Genomic DNA, 23,093 nt, shown 5'->3' on the forward strand with positions numbered 1-23,093 from the left:
ACTGTGCACAAAGACTGTAATTAGCTGATAAAGCCACGGGGCACTAAAACTGTGTGCCAGTAATCTTGCTAGGGTGCTATATTTACCTAGTCTATCTTGGCAGTGATCTGTAAGAGGTTTAAAGTAGCTCTCAAAGGCAGAGTTGGTGTTTGAATGATCATTGTTGGAAAGCAAGAATCAACATTTGGATGAATAAAAACTGAAAAAGGTTACCTGGTATGTTTGATGCAATGGGTGCTGCTGGATCAGCAGATGACATTAATGCTATGGAAGTTCACCACTGGTACACAAAGTTTATGAAGGAGTGCCCATCTGGACAACTTTGCCTGCATGAATTTAAACATGTCCTGGATCTACACGGACTTAGCCCTGAAGCTAACAACTATGTGGAACAAGTATTTCACACATTTGACATGAATAAGGTAAGAATTCATTCTTGACTTCCCGGCTTTCTTACGGCTGTATCATTTGATGCACTCAGAGACAGGTCTCAGAGAGCTGCAAGCTCCCTACACAGAGGTAATGGAAGTGATTCAGAGGTGATTCAATAGAAAACCCTGAACACATAAACCTGAGAGGAGGTGAGAAATGTTGAATGCTCTGTTCCCAGTACATTTTGCCAATTTGAAAGTTTCATACAGTTATTCTAATACATGCTGACGGTTTCTCATCTTTGAAAGCCAGATCTTTATTATTATTTTCAGTGTGCATTAATAATTGAAATTTTTGTTTATATAGCTGCTTGAAAAATCTTTCTAAAGCAGTAAGTAAGCAAGCAGAAAGTGTTAGGCTGGATCCATAGGTATTAATGCTTTCAGATTATGCAACATGGGCACAATATGTTTTGGCTGTCGCGGGATTAATTCTCAACACCTTCTGTGGCTTAATTCGGTATCAGTCAATCCCCCTTTTACAAAGGCACATCTGTTTGGTTTTGTTCCATCATCCCAGTTTTACTGCTTAACATCCTAGGTCCTCCTAAAGATATGTCCAGCAGCTGTTAGATGCATTGCTGTCTCTGTTATTCCAATGCAGTGTTCATACAGCTTCCTTCTAGCCACGAGACTCAGCCAGTTATTTTCCCCTTAAGCCAAGGCAACACCTTCTACCAAATGTGAAGTGTCATCTGTAATCCCTACAAAAGTGACTGAAATTAGGCTTAGGCTGAATTCTCAATAATACAAATTCAGCTTTCAGATAAGAGAACAGAAGGGCCCATCATGGTATAAAAAAATATTTAAAAAAACAATAAAGCATTTGCGTTCTCTACCCACAGCATTTATCTCAATGAGTTCAGAGATGCAATGAAAAAAGTGTTACTACATTACACAAATTACTTTAACAGCAGGTTAAAATTGGTCCAAATAGTAGCCATAACTACTCCAGACAGTTTCCCATTCTAGAAATAGAGTTTCTGTTCTTCTTTATGGAATTAATTATATTTGTTTCAGAAAATGCTGAGAGTATAAGGTACCACGTGTTTTTACATGCAACAGTACCTCTATTACACTGTTTTCTTGTGTTTCCATACACACCTCCACCCCCAATTCAGCTAGCTTTTTTTGGAATTATGTAATTCTTTCTTCCATTATCCTCAAGGACTCTTCCTATAAAATCAGGCTCATTGCATGCTCTTTTTTTCCCACAGCCAATTACCAGATGGTTAAACATACTGAAATTTGATTAAGTAGCATCACCTAACTCAATAAATGTGCTAATTACAGATGATGAGCAAACTTCCAGTCTACAAACATGAAACCTGACTTGCAGAAATTGTTAATTTGCTATGTTCTTTTCAATTAATAATTTGATGCACACAGACAGTGTCTGAGCTCACCTAAGAGCTATTCCAGTTTAGCATTAATGTGTACTGCAAAAAGCCCTTGACTTCAGTGCGCTTGAAAAGTACAGGGAGCTTTGGCTGTTGAGGATTTTGGCCTTTTTTCTAATGGGAGAACGTCTTTTGGTTTGTCAGCATTTTAAAAATTCCGAATTGCCTTCTCCCACTACAAGTAGCTTATCACCCTTGGAGTAGTCTGCTCAAGTTATCTGAGGAATATTAAGATGTATACCTTAAATTTGTCAGGTTATATACACATCAGAGTTTGACTCTTACTACCAATCTCTCATCCTCTTCTCTGGTATCCCCATAACGTTTTAATCAATTGGTTTATTTCCATCAAATTTCAAAAAGCAGGAATTTCAGTTAATTAGCTCCTAATGTTTTCATAAAATTTGGCAGCTGGGTAGCAGGGACACACCCAGAATGAATGCCCCATTCATGCAGAATTAAGCTTTTTATTCATTGTTTAAGGCAACAGTTGGCAGACAAAATGATCAGGCACTTGTTTCCTTTTGCCTAGAGAAAATACAGGGTGGTGCTGGGGTAACAGGATGTGAGGATTTAGGGGACAAAAGACATAGCTTGTATGGGTCTAGGCTTTTGTTTCGCTGTTCCCAGAAGGGCTTGTTTAATTAATGTTCCATGTTAGACAGAAAAAGATGCTTCAATTTTTTATCAGTTTGGAAGTCTTCCCCCATTTTAATGAAATTTAACAATGATTTGGCCTTTAGGGCTTCATAAAATCCACTATAAAACTGCTTATGCTGGGCTTAAAACCTCATTATTTAATAATGTGCTCCCACTAAATATCTGATATTCATTTCCTGTTCTGCAAGATGTTGTAGCAATCCTCTACTAGCTACTGCTAATCTGAGGCATAGATTTTATTGTGTGTTTTCTTAATTGAGCTGTTGCTCAGCTGCAGCAGTAGGACCAAGCAAAGTTTTTTAGAAGGCAGAACAGGAATAGCACGTTTAGAATTGTCAATTACATAAGATTGTATAGTCTATATTCATTTGGATATGGAAATAAGATGAAGAATGTAGCATCCATTCCAAGATAAAAGGCTGGCAAGTTTTAATCCCTGCCCACTCTATCTGTATAATTTAATGTTTGGAAAGGCTTAAACACTTAGGGAACTGAATCAAGTGAACCATAATGTTTTACCTGAATGTTTTACTTTTTCCCTTTTAATAATTTTTTTTAAAATCTATTTTTGATTAAACAGCAACAGTACCATTTTTAATGAAATGGCAACAGCTACATTATTCAGATACAGCACATAGCATCTAGATAAGCTGTAACTCAGTTTTATTCTTCTCTTGCATTGAATAAAGTCGTGTGGAAGCCTCATTGAAAACCCTGTGGCAAATGAGAACCGGGACCTCTCAAATAATGTGCCAGGATTTCATAAGTTTCCTCTTTGGCATTCACACTGCCTCTGTTTAGTTAGATATGATGTGTATATTTATCTGTTGTAATGTATGTTTCCTGTGAAGTCATTCTGTGGGGCTTCAGGCTGTCTTAGGGGACTGATTTACGTAACAAGCAGAATGAGCTGTGGCCATACCAGCTTGCCAATAGAAATGCATTTGGGAGTTTTATGGCTTGGCATGGCTTTCTCAATAACAGTATCCTCATAGCATTCTTGGTCATTCCCACTGCATCAACCCTTCTAACAAGAGCATGGCTCAGGCAGACTACAATGGAAAAGCACTTCTCGTTTGGATTCTGGTCTTAATGCAGAAATCCAGCTCAAGACTCCTTTCTATGCTTAGCAGAGACAAAGGATCTTATTTCAAGATGACTCAGCTCTTTCCAAGTCAGATGAACCAAGTCTCTCTGCCCTGCCTTATACATCAATGAAATAACAACCTACCTGATTGAGTCAGTGGAAACTAACTGTTTCTTGACAGAAAAAGCAGGTATTTTTTCAATCAGTTTGTGAAAACATCCTACATGTAAATCTAGGTTCTGAAGTGGCATAACACGTACAGATGCAAAAAGCCATAATGCAATTTTATTTTGACATTGAAAATTGAAGCATTAACTTTCTTTTGTTTTCTTCACCCTGTCCCCTCCAAACACAGTCCCGCCTGAATCATGCATATTAATTTTCCTCTGATAGAGGATCAGATTTTCTCTGCTGCCATGGTGGAAAAATCATTGTCAGATCTATGATATTAGTGTATGAGGAAAAGATTTTGGGATTAAATTCCTTGCAGCATGCATGTGTTTAGATTTTAGGAAGTGAGATTCCAAGCAAACAACAGACTTAGGTGTCTGCAAGCTTCTTCCTGAACCTTAAATTGCTGAAGAGGACTCTGTCAGCTTCCAGTTTCTGTGATAATGAAAGTGCTATGCTTTAAATATTCAAATTTCTATCACTTTATTATCTGAAAACTCATCACTGAGCCTGTGAACAGAACATGTGTTTTAAGTGGATTATGCAAATGAAGCAATATGATTGCTTTTTAGTTTCTCCCCATGCCCTTACTGTTTCCTGTTGTAGTCGCTAGATTTAGCTTAGCAGGCTGCAGCTTTCCTGAGAGCTCAGCAGGGATGCTTAGGGCAGTGTGACCATGGTCCCACTCCTGTAGTCCATTTCGGACAGCCCCACCATCTTGCTCCAGCAGCTAGCAGCGCTACAACCAGTGATGGCAAAGGAGGAGAGAAGGGTCTCTCCATGAGGGTTTGAGAGGACTTTAATCACATCTTGTCCCCGTGATCCCCAGAGGCAGAGAGACCTTGTGATCTGGGCACAGGTGGGTTTTCTCAGGGGCTCCAGGGCAGTACATGGGAAGAGTTGGGGTACAGGAACCAATAGGGAGAACCCAAGGGAGTGGCCAGGGCTAGGGGCAAGGAACAGGGAGGGAAGCAATGCGGGATAGGAAAAGCAGGGGGTGAACAGATCGCCACATCTCCCCCCTTTCATTTTAAAATGAAAAGGGAAGGGCTTAATTTTTATACAACAAAAAAAAATGGTAAAACAGTGCAAAATAATTAAATTAAAATGATGAGGTGGCTGGTTGTTGGCTTTGGAGATCGGTGCCAGCTGAGTTCTCACACAACAGCTGCTTTTGTAGCTTCTTCTGCTGGGGCTGCTGGGATGGCATCTTTTTGGTTGCTGCTTGTGGCTTTCAGTCCAGGTGACGTGGCGAACGGGGAAGAGGGATGCAGCTGCTGTTTCTCTGCCGTGCGGAGCTGCCGATACCCTTGGGGCAGGCTGGGTTGCACAGTCCCCACGCCAGGCCCGCCCCACAGGTCTGGTCCAGAAGCGGGGCTTTTCCCCAGCGCAGCCGCTGCTCCCACTGTGATACCACTTGGGGCTGGGCCCTCCCCGCCCAGTCCTGGGGCCGGGGACGGCCTGGCGGGGGCTGGGGCGCCTCTTGCCGAGCCACTGTGGCTTTTTATTTCACTTTCGGTGCGGGTGCTGCTGTCGTGCCACGGTCGGAGCCAGCTGGCGGGGAGGGAGGCGGGGGTGGCTAGGGGCAGGACCACGGCGGGCACATGGCACATGGCTGGAATGGACACGTGGTGACAGGGCGGAGGGAGGCACACGCGCCTGTGGAGCAGGGACTTGGCATAAAGGCACTCCGTGTTTCGGAGGGGGAGAGCCGATGCAGCAACACCGACCAACACAGAGGGCGGGGTTAAGGAGGGACCAAGGGTTCTCGTGCGCGCGGGAAAATAATGGAGTACAAGCAGTAGAAGGCAACATGGCGGAGCCGAATACGCAGTTGCGGCCATCTTGGCTGCTACTTAGAGCCTACACGGCGGGAGTTTTGGGGGGTCGGGATGAGGGTTTAGGGGCAGCTCCTGGGCCGGGGTGATCAGCCCTAGCACAGTAAGGGGACAGGGGAGACACGGAAGGGTCAGAACATTTTCTGATCTCTCCTGAGGGTCGGAGGGAGAGGATCGGAGGTCTCTGTTTCCAGATGACTGAGTGAAACAAAGGTTAGTTCTCTCGCACGCAAGGACACACCCACCCCCCGCCCCGCACCATGAATCTTTAAATTCCCAAACTGGGGGCACTGAACTTGCATCTTCTCTTGTTAGGAATAGGTTTTTTCTTGTCAGGGTTTCACATGAGGCGCGACCTCCTTTACCTCATCAAGAACCCACCCCCAACCCTCCACCCAAACCAAGGCAAAAGGATTAAACTTAAAAGAAAAATGATCCCCCGAACCAGGCAATACCCGGCTCCCTTCTGAGGCGTACCAGCACAAAGAGTGCTGGTACACTCTTTTTACCAGGCCCACCAGGCTCCTCTTCAGGGCTTTCCAGAATGGGGAATCAAATTAGGGCACTTGATGTGGTCCATCACTGGCAGACATCTTTTAAGAGTGCTACTCTTCTCAAGAGGCTGCTGGCTGTCCTTTTGGTCATCTCACTGAAACACAAGTTTCGCGTCAGGGAAATGGCTTCCCAAAGGTGATTAGGCTCTCCAGGGCACCTCTTCTCAGATGCCACACATTGGTGCACCATTTTTGTAGTCGCTAGATTTAGCTTAGCAGGCTGCAGCTTTCCTGAGAGCTCAGCAGGGATGCTTAGGGCAGCGTGACCATAGTCCCACTCCTGTAGCCCATTTCGGACAGCCCCGCAGTTCTTGCTCCAGCAGCTAGCAGCGCTACAACCAGTGATGGCAAAGGAGGAGAGAAGGGTCTCTCCATGAGGGTTTGAGAAGACTTTAATCACATCTTGTCTCCGTGATCTCCAGAGGCAGAGAGACCTCGTGATCTGGGCACAGGGGTCTTTTCTCAGGGGCTCCAGGGCAGTACATGGGAAGAGTTGGGGTACAGGAACCAATAGGGAGAACCCAAGGGAGTGGCCAGGGCTAGGGGCAAGAGACAGGGAGGGAAGCAATGCGGGATACGAAAAGCAATGGGTGAACAGATCGCCACAGTTTCAGAATTATATACATAAAGACATGTTGCTAGTTCTTTTTAACTTTAGGATTGTATTAGGAAAAGTACTTATACCCATGCTTGCCTTAGATGGGGTGTTAATTCAAAGTATGTACTTTTAATTGGAGATTCATGAGGAGTCTGTTTTCAGTAAGAAGTCCCCTTCCTGAATTTCACTAGCTCTGATTTACATCTTTTCTTCGGGTGCTGTCATGTGATTTTCACCCGTGTTTGTATTTAAATAACCTGATCTTCTCTGTGAGAGAGTTCTGTCAGATCTGAACACTTTTCCCCAATTTTAATGATGTGGTATGGTCTATTTGAAGTTTAGCAAGAGTACCAAGGCTGCAAACCTGGCACAAGCTCTTATACAACATGAGCATAAATAACATGTTTTGTCTTCAAGAGAGTCCATGCAAAAGCACCTGAGAACATGTTAAGGTCACTCCAGACAAAGGGAAGGACCCGCCTATTGACAAGCTCTTCAAAAATCTCCTAAATTAGTTTGTTTCCTTGTAGGTGGGGCTGGATGAGAGCCTTAAAACCCTCAGGTTTTCCCCTTTCACTACTGGTAGGTTGTGTGAATATTTTTGTCTTCACTCTCCTTTTTAAAAATTACTTTCCCACCATTTCTAATGTAAATTCTGTTCAGAGCTGCATTGTCAGACAATTACAATTAATCTTTTCTGGTTTTCTTCTTTATTTTATCATTGCCATTTTTATTTTTATTTGTAAAGCTTGTAAAAGAGTTAGACAGCTGTTTTACTTCCCTATCCATCTCTTATAAAAAACAACTTTTAAAGCTAGGTAGTGGAAGGAAGACTTCAATTCTTGCATAGATCAGAAAGAAGATTCTGGTACTTCAAGCAGATAAATAGCAAGAATTGAGAAATGGAGTGGGAAAAGTGCAGTCAAAAACACAGGAACAGACAGGAATAAGTAGATAACAGCTTTTGGGGAGAGGGAAGAAAGAAGTGAAATGTAAAACAAAAAGCAAAATTTAAAAGATCAAAGCACAAGTATAAAGAGATGGAAATAAATGTTCAAGGACTGGAAGGAGAAAATAGTGCCTCATCCGTTCTTTGTACGTTTATTGAAACCCTTATGTAACTGAAATGTCAGTTGTGGAGAAAAAGTGTTGAAAAGATAGTTAAAATCTTAACAAGAGATTCATTCTCCATCAGAAAGAGAGCTGCTAATTGGACAGAAACAACATACGGGAATAAATGTGGTTGTTTGCTCTCTGCAGTGACAGGGAGAGGGGGCTGGCAGTGGCAGCCACAAGATCCCTCAAGGTGTCTCTCCACAAGGCCTCTCCAGTGTCCCAAAAAAGCACTGAAACAGGGATTACTGGACAGAAATATCACCGTGCTCTTTAGCAAGAACGCCAGCCCTTGTCTTGCAAGCCCAGGCCACTAGGAGATGCCAGTGGCTCAGTGTCTGCTCACCTTGGGAAAGATTCAGGCACCAGGAAGGAAAACGTCTCCAATCAAAACAACGGCACTTAATTAGGGAAGTCAGCCTCGTCTTTTAATTAAATGTTTGCTGATGAATCTATTGGCTTGGCTTTCCTTTTTCCAAGGTACTTAGGGGATTTTATTGCTAGTAGAAAAAAAATAAAATAAAATTTCTTCCAAATAGCTGTGCTATGTAGGCAGATAAAAACAGGAAGCCAGGATTTAGAGTTGTTTAAGGATCTATATGTAGCATTATTAACTGGAAAAATCCAATTTGTCTAAGCTGAAATCCTTCATGAAAACAGCCTGTGGCATTAAAATGTTGTTGGGATGAGCATTAATTTGGAACTATTACCATTAACATGGAGATTTCTGGGGATCCTCCCATCAAGTTCATCAGCATGGAAAAGTTCGGTGTTTGCTTTTCTTCTTATTTGTCCTGGTTGGAGCCAGGACGTTTCACTGGCCTCTCAGATTTTCCCTGGATGAGAGAACCCTTTCCCTTCATTTCTAACAAGACCACTGAAATGTAGCGTGTTAGCATTAGCAGGGATTGTTAGTCCACCTTGCAGTTCCCTGATGCCTACCAGAGAAGGTGCAGGCCAAGCTCTTGCCCACCCTGAGTTTAGGAAGATCAGTGAATTCAAAATAGCTACTGAAAGAAAGTATTCCTGATTTATCCTCCTGACAAAGGCAACTAGAAACCCTGACGAAAACAACAGCTTCATCAGTGGGTCCTTGTTGTGTTAAGTCATGAACTCCAAATGCAAAATGTAAAGTTGGTATCTCAGAGCACTTCCCATAATCATTAAAACTAAAGGAACTGCACTACAAATGGTTCTGTGGGAAGGATAAGACTTGTTATTTCATTCTGCATGGTTTGCTGGTTATTTATAGATATGGGTGCACTGTAGCATGTGTGGCTAACAACACCCACAAAATTACATCTGTCATTGGGTTAATGACAAAAAAAAAAGCTCCTAGACCAGGCTCTGCACAACTAAGATAAGCACAGTTGACTTTCTCATCACCAAGACGTGTATCATTGAGTTATACTCATAATCTCCGCGTCAGCAATAATGAAGCAGTAGTACAAAAAGAAATCAGACATAATAAGCTCCTATAGATGTATTGTTTTAATGGTCACTGCCTTCTTTTTCAGTTTTAAGGCTATACAACAACTTAAGGAAGAACTATAGTAGCAGGCACACAAGGAATGTGGCTGTGAACTAGCAAAGTTGGGCCAGTGCTTGATGAGTGTTTTCAGTGAGAGAGTAATTCAGCAATTGTGTGTCCCACAATGGTGCCAGGGTTTAAACACCACAGAAAGCAGCAGTGACCTCTCTTTTCCCCATCTCCATGCTTGAGTTAGCAAGAATTTGTGAGTCCTCTCATGTCAGACAGAGAGATTAGGGGTTGTGTCCTACCAGAAATTTGTCTCATTGGGGCAAAATCTTTCTGGTTTATAAAGGAGAGAAATACAGCCCTTAAAAGCAACCTGCATTCTGATGAAGATTAAAGAAAAAAAGGCCAGCTTGGTCTTCCTCCTTGTATCATGCATAGGAGAAGAAATGCAGAACTGAGAAGCTAAACACTCATTCAAATAGTTAGAAAACTGCAGAGTGGTCCATAGGGAGAAGATGGTGATGGTTGGGACCTAGTAGTTTGGATCTTAAAAAAAAAAAGCAAACAACAAAAAAGCAAAAACCCTAAACACTTAAAGCCTTCATAGATAAATTTTCTGACTGGGATAGGCTGTTCCAGCTCTTCTGGAAAGATAACCTTCTCTTTCCAAAATTTTGTGTCTTGTCCAGATGACTCTCTTTCATTTGGACTGGCTAGGTAGTCTCTCTGAAAACACCTCACCCAGGTCTGCTTGAGCTTGGGAGGTAGGTTGCATCTACCTTCAGAGACATAAATGGATTCTGAAGTTGGCTACAGATGATGAGTGGCCACATGTCTATGGGGAGCTGGCAAGGCAGCTACTAGAGGGAGATGGCAGGATAAGGGGAAGGAAACCATGCTCTAAAGTCAGGGACATGGGAATGCCTGCAACCTTGCTTCCTCTGGTCCTGCCGACACAGCTCCCCTCTGCAACTGAAATGAGCAGTGGCAGATCTCCATGCGCACCCAGCACTGGTAGGATCCAGCATCTGATGGCAACAGGGTGCTGGGAAGAACAGGATGGAGAGAGAGAAATGGGGCAAAGTATAGAAGCATGAACTCAGTAACTCAAGAGAGAAAAGTGGCTGTTTTCGGAGAAAATGGCACACAGAAATTGCTGAGGAAGGAAACAGAAAGTGGGGCTGGATTGAGCTGGAGCAGATACAAAAATTTAATTGGCAAAGATGACATAAATTTAGACAAAAATCTGTAGATAAGCTTTTTATTCAAATACATGTAAAACTTGGCATTTGCCACTTCAAGCGATAGCACTTCTCTTTTTTGTATTACACTTCAAAGAGGTAGCGTTCAGCTGCATCTAGATGCAGCTGAACAAAGATGTGTGGCCTCCTTGTTTCACAACACAGGGCTGCCTGCCTACTGCCAAGGTACCACTGTTTTCACAACACCCAAGAGAAAGAGAATGTCATTTTTATTATTTTATTTTTCTGCTTTTTTATATATCAAGTTAATTCCTGATCACCCTGCTGAGAAATTTTGTTTTGTTGTGATGTGGTTTGTTTTTTTTTTAAAAGGCTCAAGCTCTATTCCCAACCTCCTTCAAAAAACTACCTTTTTTCACTTCTAAAGAAATCTAAATTACATGACCCCTTCTAAAACTAAGAGCTTTTATATCATTTTCAGAGCAGAACTAAGGAAACTGATTTTTTTTCTCATGGTTCCCTACAGAGACAGTTTTGCTTTACCTGCAATGTGCATTTTATGTGTGCCCACGTTGTTGCATTGATTGTCCTTGAACCAGCAATCTTTATTACAGGACTGTCATTTTTGGTGTAAGTGCATAGTCCCACTGTTGCCTGTTTGTATGGGGTTTTCTTATTCCCAGAATATTGTACAGATTCCAGAAAGCTTCTTGGCATCTCAATAGATACTTTTATCTTCAGATAGATAATTTTATCTTCATCTTCTAGAACCAGCTTAGTTTGGTACAGATAGCTCATTAGGAATTGTTTCACTGGGTTTCCTATACACACACTAGTTTCTACAGCCATTTTTTCAGCATTCTTTGAAATGGCTTTCCTATATTAATTTATTCAGTTCAGCTCCACATTGTTATCAATTTTTCTATTTTTATTTATAAATGGAAATGCTCTGACGCCTTTGGCTTCTGCAACGGGTGATTTCTATAGAATTTCTACTATCTCAGCACATGCTTTGTCTGCAGCTCATTAAGTGTCGTCAAACTATGCAGAGGGTTATAAATTTTAGTCTTTTTGTGCCCCATAAAACTCACCTTTCTTTTTATGTCAGGTGTTATATCAACCAATATATACTGTTCTAGTTCCCTTCTAGGGGTGAGAGATGCTGTGAGATTGAGCTATAAATCAGATGATTTTTTACCCAGGCATTTTTGCTGTCTTTACAGGTATTTTAGTTATTCTTATTAAGCTAAAGGGATTCTGAAAATAGGTATTACTTTAAAAGCATTCCAACTTTAACTTAACATTCTCTTATAAGTCTTTTGCTAGAATGTACAAAATCTGACAAAAAGGCCCTTCTTTAAGGCAGTGCAGCAGTCTCTCCTGTGTCTCAATCACTGTGGGTACACTTCCCCAAGACTTGCTATCTGGAAGCAACAAGCAGAAGTAGTGTGTGGATTTTTTGAGGGGGAGAAAAGAGGAGGGAGTGGAGGGGGATCAGTTATGTGTGAGCAACTCCCAAGTTCCCTGTGCCTAAGTGAAATCCTGTGACCAGTGTCTGCACAAGGTCATGTGAAGAGATGGGAGAGAGCTGTCATTGCCCGAGTGAAAGAGAGAAAAGAGGAAGGATGACTAGCACTGGGTGAGTTATTGATGGACAGTTCTTAACCTAACCATATCATGTCAAATTTGCAGCCTGCTTAAGTCTTGTTCCTGGTACTCTGTTGTCTTGTCTTCAGCTGGGATAGAGTTCATTTTCTTCCTAGTATCTGGTACAATGCTGTGTTTTGGATTTAGTAGGAGCAATATTGATAACACACTGATGCTTTGGTTGTTGCTGTGTAGTGTTTATCCTAAGTCAAGGACTTTTCAATGTCTCATGCTCTGCCACTGAGGAGGTGCACAAGAAGCTGGGAGGGAGCACAGCCAGAACAGCTGACCCAAACTAGCCAAAGGGACACTCCATACCATAGAATGTCATGCTCAGTATATAAACTAAGGGGAGCTGGCTGGGAGGGGCTGGGCATCGCTCAGCAGATGGTGAGTAATGGTATTGTACTACACTAGTTTTTGCTGGGTTTTATTCCTCTCTCACTTTATTATTATTAGTAGTAATAGTAGTAGTAGTAGTTATTTATTTTATTTCATTTATATAAATATAAATAAACCATTCTTGTCTAAACTCATGGGTTTTACTAGTTTTTTCCTATTCTCCTCCCCGTCCCACCAGGGGGAGGTTGGGGGTGGTGAGAGTGAGAGCACAGCTGTCTACAGTACTTAGTTGCTGCTTGGGATAAAACCACAACACCTGTCTTTGCTGTTTGACACAATTATTGGTCATTCCTTAAAGAGCAGGGCATGATGGCTGAAGAAGAAAATTCAGGATTATTGTCAGACTGTGCATAGTCAAGAGGTTTGTCTGCTTTCCTTTCACCTCCCTTGTCCTCGCATCCTCTTCATTCACCCTCACTGTTCTAGCCAGCACACACCTGCAGATGAAATGCCTGCACAGGATGTGTTTCCATTCTCCCTCATCACTGCGACCACACAGCATCTCTAGGGCTCAGACGTGGTCTCTGGAGGAAAGGCAACACACTGACAATCCGACTTTGCTCTATGTTCTTTGCCTACTGAACCAAGTTTTGGCTAAACTGATGGCAATGTCTGTGTCTTTCTGTTTGATTTTCAGAGGTTCATGGGCACCTGGAAAGTGTTCAAGCTTTCTTACTTGTATGCCATATTTTGAAGTGTATGATGATAAACTTATTGGTGTCCTTGTGGAGAGAGCTGTAGCAAAGGAGTATGGGAGTCCCTCTCAGAAACTGACCTGATCCTATAAGATATTGATTGCTCTCTGGCTGAAGTCGGGCTGGAGGATGATTGCCATTTTTCATGGGTACTCACCACCTCACAGGACTGTGCTCTTTAACTCCACTGTGTGTGATTATAAATGAAAAGGATGAATGGCAGTGCCTTGTTTCTGAGTCACTAAAATCCTATATGTTTACACTGATATTTATAGCTCCACATTTCTTTGTCCTATAGTAAGGCTCCTGAGCCACTCATCTCCTTGTAGAAAAGGACTTCTGTACTAATCAGTACAGAAGTATTACTGATACCTAACCCCTTCCCTGAGCTTATGAAGGAAGAAGGAATTCAGCTCCTGAAAGCTGTAAAATAAAAAGCAGGCCTACAGCACTGACCAATAGCAACCCTATTTTTAATTTATTTACCAGATTAAGTCAATTCCTCTTAAGGAAGTTACTGTAAAAGATTCCTCTTCCAGTCAAGTTCTGTGACAAGGCTGATGACCAAAACTGTATGTTTTATCTGGAAACCCATGCTGAGAGGGAAGAAATAGGATGCGATTTGCACACAAATACAAGATCCCACACAGCATATTTATGATAAAAAGTACATCAAGGAGGAGTCCAAAGGGCTCAGTTTTTAGAAAGGCTTAATCCACTTACAGCAAAGAGGATGTAATAATAGTCATTTCTGTTTGCACTGACAACCTTTTCCATCCTTATTTGCTGCAAAAATTGTAGCTATTCCTTACAGCTATTCCAGGATTAGACTCTTATATGTTGCTAATGGTTTGTATATAATTCAAAATCAATCACTTTTAGAATATCCTCTTTTTGTAACAGATATGTTTGTAGTCAGTGGGAGAATGGTGAACTATAATTTGACTATGGTGCTCTTTGCTTCTACTTTAGCCACAATTTGAAATCCCTTCTATTTTAGACCTGGGCATTAAAGGTAATCTCATGAGTAGAGATAGGCACTAAATAAAAATAGAGACTTACGTGTAAGATGTTTAACGTGGCCATTTAAAAGCCATATTAACCCGAGTTGTTGTTATGAGCAAGACTTTGAACCTGGGAGATAGAAATGTGAACAGACTAAAAGGGACGCTTACTGTGTAACAACATGGGCTCCCAAGAATCATCACCCTTGCAAGATGCCCCTGCAGAGATGCACCATTATTACAGCAAATTTATGAGAGAATGTCCGTCTGGGCTGCTTAGTCTGCACGAATTCAAGAAGCTTTTGGGCCTTCAAGGGCTGGATCCAGAGGGAGATCTATACATTAAACGAGTGTTTGATATCTTTGATCTGAATCAGGTAAACTTTCTTTTCTTTATTTTTTTTAATCTCATACAACTGCTTTGTTAGTGAGTTGTAGCCTGCAGGCTCTTCTTTGTGCTATGCTCCCAAAACTGCTCTTGTGGACAGGTTTGCCATAAAGGTGCACTAGAGGTAAAGAAGTGGGACTGTGCTTTGAGGGTTTGCATTAGGATTTTTGTTAGTACCTTCTAGAGCACTTAAAAAAAAGTCAAGAAACAATTCTTAAAAAGAGGTGTAATTTGCAGTTCATTGGTTATTCTTCTATTTGTTGCTTATCCTGTGCTTGTATATAAGCATATGAAAACGTTGGTGTACTCAAAGTTAATAAATCCTTACAACAATGTTAGACAAAGGGGAAATACGGTTCACACTTAACTGAAGATGAAGGGCAGTGTATATAAATGGATTTAAATTTATTTTCTCAGAGTACTATACTGAATGTGTGGCAGAGAGGAAAACAACTCAGACGATCAGTTCACACGCAGTGTACAAGTCACAAGACCAAATACTACTGAATGGTCAAGCAGTTTCTCCAGGCTACACTTCTAATTTACCCTCCTTTCTACTGCAATAACTGCTTATGATTGCAGTCAGCTCTCTGTAATGTAGCTGGCTCCCAGACAGACAAGATATATTCTCCTTAGTAGTACAGACAAGGCTGAACACACAGTCATCTGGTACTTCTGTGTAGCACCCTTTTCTAGGTCTGTCTTGAGCACCGCCTCATGCTTGTAAGGTCCTGGATCTGGCCACCTTGAGCCCTCCACTCATTGTGATGCTGTGTAGCCTGGGGCACACACTCTGCAGTACCGTGAAACCTTCAGATTTGTTGAGACCTTCAGATTGTGGATTAATGTAAAAGTGAGGAGAGTGGAATCAAAGCAGGTTACAGAAAGAGCATTTGCTCACTCTTTGCTGTGGCAATGGCCAAAGACACTTAAAATAGGAACCATCAGTTATTTGATGCTTCTCTATCTGGTGTTACAGAGTTGTGTCACCCTGCTCTGCAGGCTGTCATCACCTGTACATGAAGTGGTTAAGCTGCCAGATATTAAAGCAACTGCTTTCATGAGAAGTAGAGGATAGATGCTTGGAGGGACTTAATACGCGTTTTAAATGTAGATGGGCTGTATGTATAGCATCAAGAACAGGGAGGCATGAAGAGCTGCACCAGGATTGTCAGCTGGAGAACACACTGCCTTTTCAGCACAGCTTTCAGAATCACCATCCTCAAAGATCTCAGCTGCCTCATCTCTGTGACTGAACTCCCTCTTTTATCAGGAACTTTTTTGCTGCATCTTTCTGAACTTTTGTCTTCATCCTTGTCTTCCTCAGATGAGCTAAGATCAACACAGGCTAAAGAATGGGAAAGCAGGGTAATGACCAGGAAGTCAGTCTTGCAGGAAAACTGCTTCATTGCCCATCATATTGCTGACCATCACAACTTTCAGGAACACATCCTTGGGGGACTGCAGGGTATGGCTGTAAAGTCAAGACAGGAGAAAGCATTTCCCCCCACTTCCTTCTCCCTTGTCTGTATTTTATAATTCTTGGGGTCACAGATACCAGACCAATGAGGGGTAACCTGTTTGGTTAAACAAACTGGGTGGTTGGAATGCAGTCCCTTTGTCAGAGAAGGCCATATATGTCCAGATGGTGTCTTAGTATGGCACCTCTACCAGTCCCTACAGATATCCCTTTTTTTCAGGTGTTTCATAACTAGTTTTACTGAAAATTTCAGCTTTCCATGTAATGTGGAGTTGAACTGTGGTTACAGCAAGGACATCCCAACCTTTAGATCAGTTCTCAAGCTAAAAGAAAAATGAGGAAATAAAGTCCCAGGAAAACAGAGTAGAGCAATAGGTATTAAACAATAGAGCATCTGGGAATCAAGCCAGAGTGCAGCAAAGCTCAGAAATCTATGCTGATCAATAGCCTGTGAGCATTTGTAAAGGTATGTTAGATAATGAGAAGATCAACCTTGCTACGGAAGGATGTCAGGCAAATGAAACTATCACTGGCATATTCTAGACCAACAGATATTTTTATTCAGAAAAAAATGGGAAGGAGCAATTTAAGATGTAAGATGCAAGATTTAGCTCCTGTGCCCATGGCAACTTTTTACAGAGCTTTACAGATTTGCCATATTTTAATCTCTATTCAGTATAATGATTGTATTCCTTTTCTTTTCCTCGCATTGTTAAAGGCACTCTGTTTTCATAAATTTGAATTTTTTTTTCATTTATTACCAAGACAAATGGCCACTATGTTTAAGGAATACTTTTAGAAACAAGTAGCATCGATCAAACGCATTTCAAGTACCTGGCTGTGATGTTTTTTATGTGATTAAGATGAGAATAAAGTGGCAACAGACAGCTTCTTAGGGCAGGAAAAAAAGACTGTTGCATGTTGTTGATGAGATAAAATAGGAGGATCTTTTTATTCCATATACTCACTTTTTGTTCTATAACCTTTCTACAGATTTTTCTCTACCCCAGGATTTTTGGCAAAAATGTAGGATTTGATCCAGAGAGTTTTTAGTTAAGTACCAATGCGTGAAGAGTGGTCAATGGATGGCTGACTGAGGGTATCACACTGTGGGCTCTGAAATGGCAACTATTATTGTACAAAAAAGGGGCCTGTGACATTATGCAGAACATTTAGGCACTCTGCTGTATTAAACAGATGAGAATCTTTCATCTCCAAGCCACAGAAATTAATGGATGCAAGTGCATAATGCACAAATTCAGAAATAATCTGGTCATTTTTGATTGCATTCAGTTCCTTCAGTACTTTAACAGCTTCTGAGATATGAAGATCAAAATTTTGTTTCCTTTTCTACTGCATTTGTTTCTGGATTTTGCTTTCTAATAAAGGGGTCATTATCCCAGTGAGTGGCAGAGTATACAAAACTTCTTGATGGAAATTATTTCCTTTCTCTTAAAAGTACCCTTCATACAGAAGTGCTGTTATAATTAGATGGTTGGCAAACTTGAACCTTCTCCCATGCTTCCCCCAGCTGACTTTTAATAGATATATGACCTGATTTTTTCCTACTCTAACCATGGTTTAATAGTGGACTTTTACAGTTTAAAATTGTTATGATTTCTATTGCTGAAGCTTTTAAAAACCATGTAGTTTAGGGACTACTTTACAGTTGATCTAAATCTAGAGAAACTCATGGAAAACTTGAGTCATCTAATACGGTCTTCTAAGCATAAAATATATTTTTCACATGTAGGCTTCCGTTGTCTCAAAATAGGAATCTGCTCAGAAAGCTCTGCTAAAGAGTTAGTCCTGTGAGTAATCTACAATTCCAATTATAGCAGCCTAATGCCTCGAGTTAATCTGAGGACATCCACGGTTGCAGGTATATAACCAGATGATAAAACACTCTTGAAAGGTGAAATAGACTTTCCCCTCTGTGTTTCATGTGTACCCAGTTTAAAACCTCTAGCATGTAAGGTGTGGAATACTAACCTCATAGGCTGCCAGTGGGACTGTGGTGAGGGGATGTAATTACAGTTGTGAATTGCATTTCACCTTCTCATTGGCTTTGCTGCTTCCAGCTGAAGCCTGTTACAAACACCCTCCTTCCTCTTAGGATTTCCAGTAAAAAACCCCAAATTTCTAGTAAACTGAAAATAGATAAAAAGGAATAGTAGCAGCATGGTAAGGGTTTTTTTGACAATTTGTGATAGATTGAAAGCCCAGTCAAAACTCATTTCACTCAAGTCATCCATATAAATACCAACAGGAATTCAGTTGCAAACCAAACCTTATCATTCCCTGCCTTTCTTTAAGTTGGACATAATAAAGTAGTTCAGCTCCCCACTCATGGAGGTCACTATGACCAGTGGACGTATGACAGGGAAGGGGACATCTTCACAGACCAATTTAATGCCATGTGGAGATTGAGGTCTCCTCTGGTCCCGGCAGCAGGCAGAACATTTCATGCCAAAGAGGCAATGGTGCTGTGGCTGTTTGGCTTCTTGGGCTCAGTTATCTGACATGCTAATGTGTGTATGGATACAGCTATAAGGTAAGGTACACCTGTATCGTAACAGGTACACCTGTAAGGTACGGGTACACCTATAAAGTAAGGGATACCTGAGGTAATGTACACCTGTAAGGTACAGGTACATCTGTAAGGTACAGGTACACCTGTAAGGTACAGGTACATCTGTAAGGTACAGATACACCTGTAAGGTAAGTTACACCTGTGAGGTACAAGTACGCCTATCAGCACTGTACAGGTATTCGTGACTCCAGCTCAACAGAGCTCACCTGTTCAATGTACAAAGGCCATTTCCAGGCAGGGCCTCTTTCTGTGCGAGGTTAGTGACCAAGACTGTGTCTGAAAAGCTTTCTTCTCAGGAACATACTAAATAAGCACTAACCCTTTCTAGTGTGTATCTTGTGCAGACTACCAGTGGTTTCATAATTAAATGACCTTATACACCAAGAACAGAGTCATCTTTTTAATTTTTTTAAGTTCCTTAAAAACAGGGGCTATAATGTGAAGATTTTCAGCCCTTCCTTGCCCGCTGTGGGATGCTTTGCTAATAATTAAACATACAAACAAGCAAGCAAATAAATATGCTAGTGAAGTTTGAAAGCTGTTTTTCATCATTCTTAACAGCATTGAAAAATAAAGATGCTGAATGTTTGGAACTGTAATTGCAAAGTTCACTTTCCTTGAGATTATCACAAGGACTGCAGAAGGTAGCATTTCAGGAAACGTTTTATTGATGACTCATACATTAACACTTGTAAGCATTACTTATATAATGACATTGGCAGGATAATAAGTGGAAGGTTTATCTTTTGTCACAGCTTCCCAATGAAAACTTCCAAAAATAATGTGTTTATTAAAATATAAGTGCAACCAAGTTCATTTTTTTAAGTATTCCCTTTCTTAGACTTGAAGAGTCCCCTCTTACGGAAAAATTATCTCAGTCTTCTTCGCCCTTAAGCTATTTGTAATACAAAAATTATAAATCTGCAAGCACATACAAATACATTTAATTCTTCCTACTTTTTTTCCTCCCCCTGCATCTCAGTCCACACATAACTGGCAGTCCTAGTTCATGCATCCTAATGATGAATTTTAGAGAGGAAATAGTTATGTTCACCTAAAATACCTCAGTAGTTGCCAAATATACTGATGTATATTTGGTTGTCAGGGAGACTATGTATCATACTTCAGTGCTGTTATATCTGTCAAAACGAGGTTTCACAGATGTTAAAGGAGAAAACATATCTAGAAATATGGAAATAGAAAAATAATGTCTGGTGTATCCATAATACATTGGAAGTGTTATTTGCTCTAGGCAAAAATAAGGAAAAATTCTACAGTTATCACTGCTACTATTTAATACTTATTCTAAAATATTTTCTTTCTTTAAATCAGAAACCCAGATCACTGTCATTCATTTCCTGCTAGTTTGCAGATAGCTTTTGACATCACTAAAAATGAAAATCAAACACATTGATTGATTGATTGGGTTCTTATGACCTCTGCAGGACAAAATTTGCATAGCCATTTGCATACGTGAAGCAATGTACTGAAAATGGGATGCTGCTGTTGTAGTTCTCTTAGTGCTTCTTTTGGCATTAATTGAAACTAGCTACAGGAATAAGTGTCTGTTGCTTTGTAAGAAAATTGGATTTTAAAAGGTAGGATTACTGTGAAGAGTAAAGAAGATTAATAGGAATTGGCACTGAAGGAAAATTACACAAATTCAAGGATTTTCTGTTAAAATTTATAAAGCATTGGACAGACCACGTCAGAGAACACTATTTCCTACTACACTTCTTATGCAGAGATAAAGTTGGTAGATGCACAAAGACAGACACTCCACAGCAGTTTCAGAAATCTTTAGATAAGGAGCCACCAGCTGATGTCAACCTTTAATCATTTTTCTACTTTGTATTTTTCATTTAAAATGTAAAGTAGTTCTTTGATAGAGTTCATCTGACATCATTATGCAGATTAGAATGATAAAAAAAAGATTTTAAAATGAATCCATTTAAAATATAAAGAAGAAAGTTTTAAAAGGATGTTTGATGTAGAACAGATAACAAGAAATGCAAAAATATGTTACTTCAATAGAACTTTGTTGCATGTAGGGATGACTACATAGCAATGTAAACTAAATCTCAAGTTAAATCTTTTTTTTTTATTTTTCCCATTTCTTTTTTTCCTGAAGAGTAACTGATTCCCTTCACTTCTTGTACTTTGAACAAAGCTGATAAGTGCTGGGAGGAAGACCACCTTTTCTTTTTTTCCCATCCTAGCTCCTTCCCCACTGTGTTTCTGTATCTTTATAATTCAAATTTTCATGTAGTCTTTTCAGCATCTGATTTTGTATTCTGGATATAAATAGATGTTATCTTCTTTTGGTTATATGGACATGAATGTGGTTAGCCAAGTACAACATCTTTGGTATTGTAGTAAAAGCAAATGAGACTCATTTGGCCATGAAGTTCTCTATTAAAGCAGTGGTTGCACCTTATATTCCATGAAAAGCGTACAAATGTCCACAGAAAGATGCCATATTTTTCAGAGATCTTTTGCTGATTATTGTAATTTATTCTTCATTTGACTTTCAGTTGGTTTTTTCCTTCTACTCTTTCCGCTTTAAGAATTGTGAGAGAGAGAGGAATATTATTTTCATCTCTATGAAGCAACTAGTCTAGAGATTCTAGTGAAGATATTATTTTGTTAAAGACAGCAGGGCCCAGCTGAGCAATTGTTACCTAGCAAGGTGTGTTAGCTGCCTTCCACATGATCACAGAGGGTATGAAGAGTTCTTAAAGGATGAAAAAAAAAAAAGGGTGCTAGAGAGCAATGCTTCAAAAACTACCTGGAAGCTAAATCTCAATTATTTCCACTTCTTGTGGGATTAACTATAATGGCTCAGGACATCTTTGCTGAGTCCCCTTTCCTGGAAAATATAATCTTAAATTGGCCTTCCTTTCCCAGACTGTCTTGCTCTGTTGACAGTCTTGGGAATAGCGGCTGTGGTATGAATTGTCAGGCTGCCTAAGGAGTTGCTTAGCCCATTTGCTGCATCCGTACATGTTTGCAAGCTTTACCAAAGCTGACACAATAAAATTGAATTAAATAGTTAATAGATAGTAAGGATGATAATCGGAGAAATATTTTCCCAAGCTTTCCTGAACTAGTCCTCTTTTGTGTCGTAAGTCTCTGAATAGTTGTGCAAACATAAGTTCAGCAACACACAACTTTAGGGATGTCTTCAGCCTGAAACGACTCCTTGGACACTTTTCTTAGCCTATTCTAACCAACCAGCTTAGCCAAGGCAAAAAGATTGCAGCAGAAACATCTGCATTACACTGTGGGGCCAAGAACCATATAAAGTGATATTGTATTGAGGCAGGACATTTCACGTTATCCCTTTTCCATGGTTCTTGTATTGGCTCAGCACATGTAGCTAGCACTTCTACTTTGCCCGGAGAAGTCTAACGCTTGCTTTTTTCTGATTTTGAAGGCTTTGTTACTCTCATAAATGTCTCCACAACAAGAAAAGCCGAGAAAACTTATTTTATTTTTATGACAGTCATTGCGATCACATTGTAGTCAGAAATAAAAGCCTGTATGTCAAAAAACTAATCAGCTTCTAAACCAAGGGCTAGAAGAAAATAAGGCTCTAGATACGTCTTAGACAGCAAGTATTCTTCTGTCAGAAGAAAAAAAATCTACAGCTCTTACTTCCTGATATATTTGGACTTTTTGAAGGTAACATATAAAAATCCTGTTCCCATTAGTTTCAGACACAATCCAACAAAAGCAACAAAGCCAAATCATTTGCTTCTCCTTAATTTGGAGTAATGTTGCATAAAATTATCTCAAATGTAAAGTAATTACCCTGATTACTGTAAATACGGAGGTTAAATTATGCTTTGCTGTGTTCAAGGCAGTGTTAGTTACCTAATTTTTCTCAGTATGCGTAAGTGCCTTTGAAAGGTGCAGTGCCCTGATAAAAAATTCCATGTTCTATAAATATTTCACCTGTTTGCAAATACTACTCTATTTATTTACAGACTATACTAAAGAATGCCTTTTTTCTCATTCTAAACTACCTCCCAGATTTTTGCATTCAATTGTATATATTGGTTCCAAAAAAAAGGATTCTGTAATATTATAAGTACTTCCCAGAGTTATTGGTGCAATTTCATAATCTTAGTTTTGTTTTCTAGTGGTTTGCACAGGACACACTGCTGTGATATTACAGACTTATGCTATAATAATGGGTCATTACCAACTAAAAGCCTACATCATCATTAAAATCATCACTTGCTTAATGCAAGTACAGTTGAATTCTTGACTGTAGGATTTAACATTATGAGTTCTGAGTTATGATCTAAAAGTTTTAGACCAAACATAATTCTCCAGTAGTGACCC

The 23,093-nt window shown here is 40.3% G+C and overlaps 1 protein-coding gene across 1 annotated transcript in view; it reads left to right on the forward strand.

The window, feature by feature from the left end:
* Positions 1-218: 218 nt before the first annotated feature.
* Positions 219-23,093, forward strand: part of GUCA1C (guanylate cyclase activator 1C) — a gene marked incomplete at both ends in the record, with an annotated part of 37,872 nt that continues 14,997 nt past the window's right edge. Inside the window, one exon of the mRNA XM_082279032.1 lies at positions 219-422. Coding sequence (XP_082135158.1) covers positions 219-422 — 204 coding nt within the window. The remainder of the gene's footprint in view (positions 423-23,093) is intronic.

This window comes from Coloeus monedula (assembly GCF_965178545.1).
Source record: "Coloeus monedula genome assembly, chromosome: 3".
NCBI lineage: Eukaryota > Metazoa > Chordata > Aves > Passeriformes > Corvidae > Coloeus > Coloeus monedula.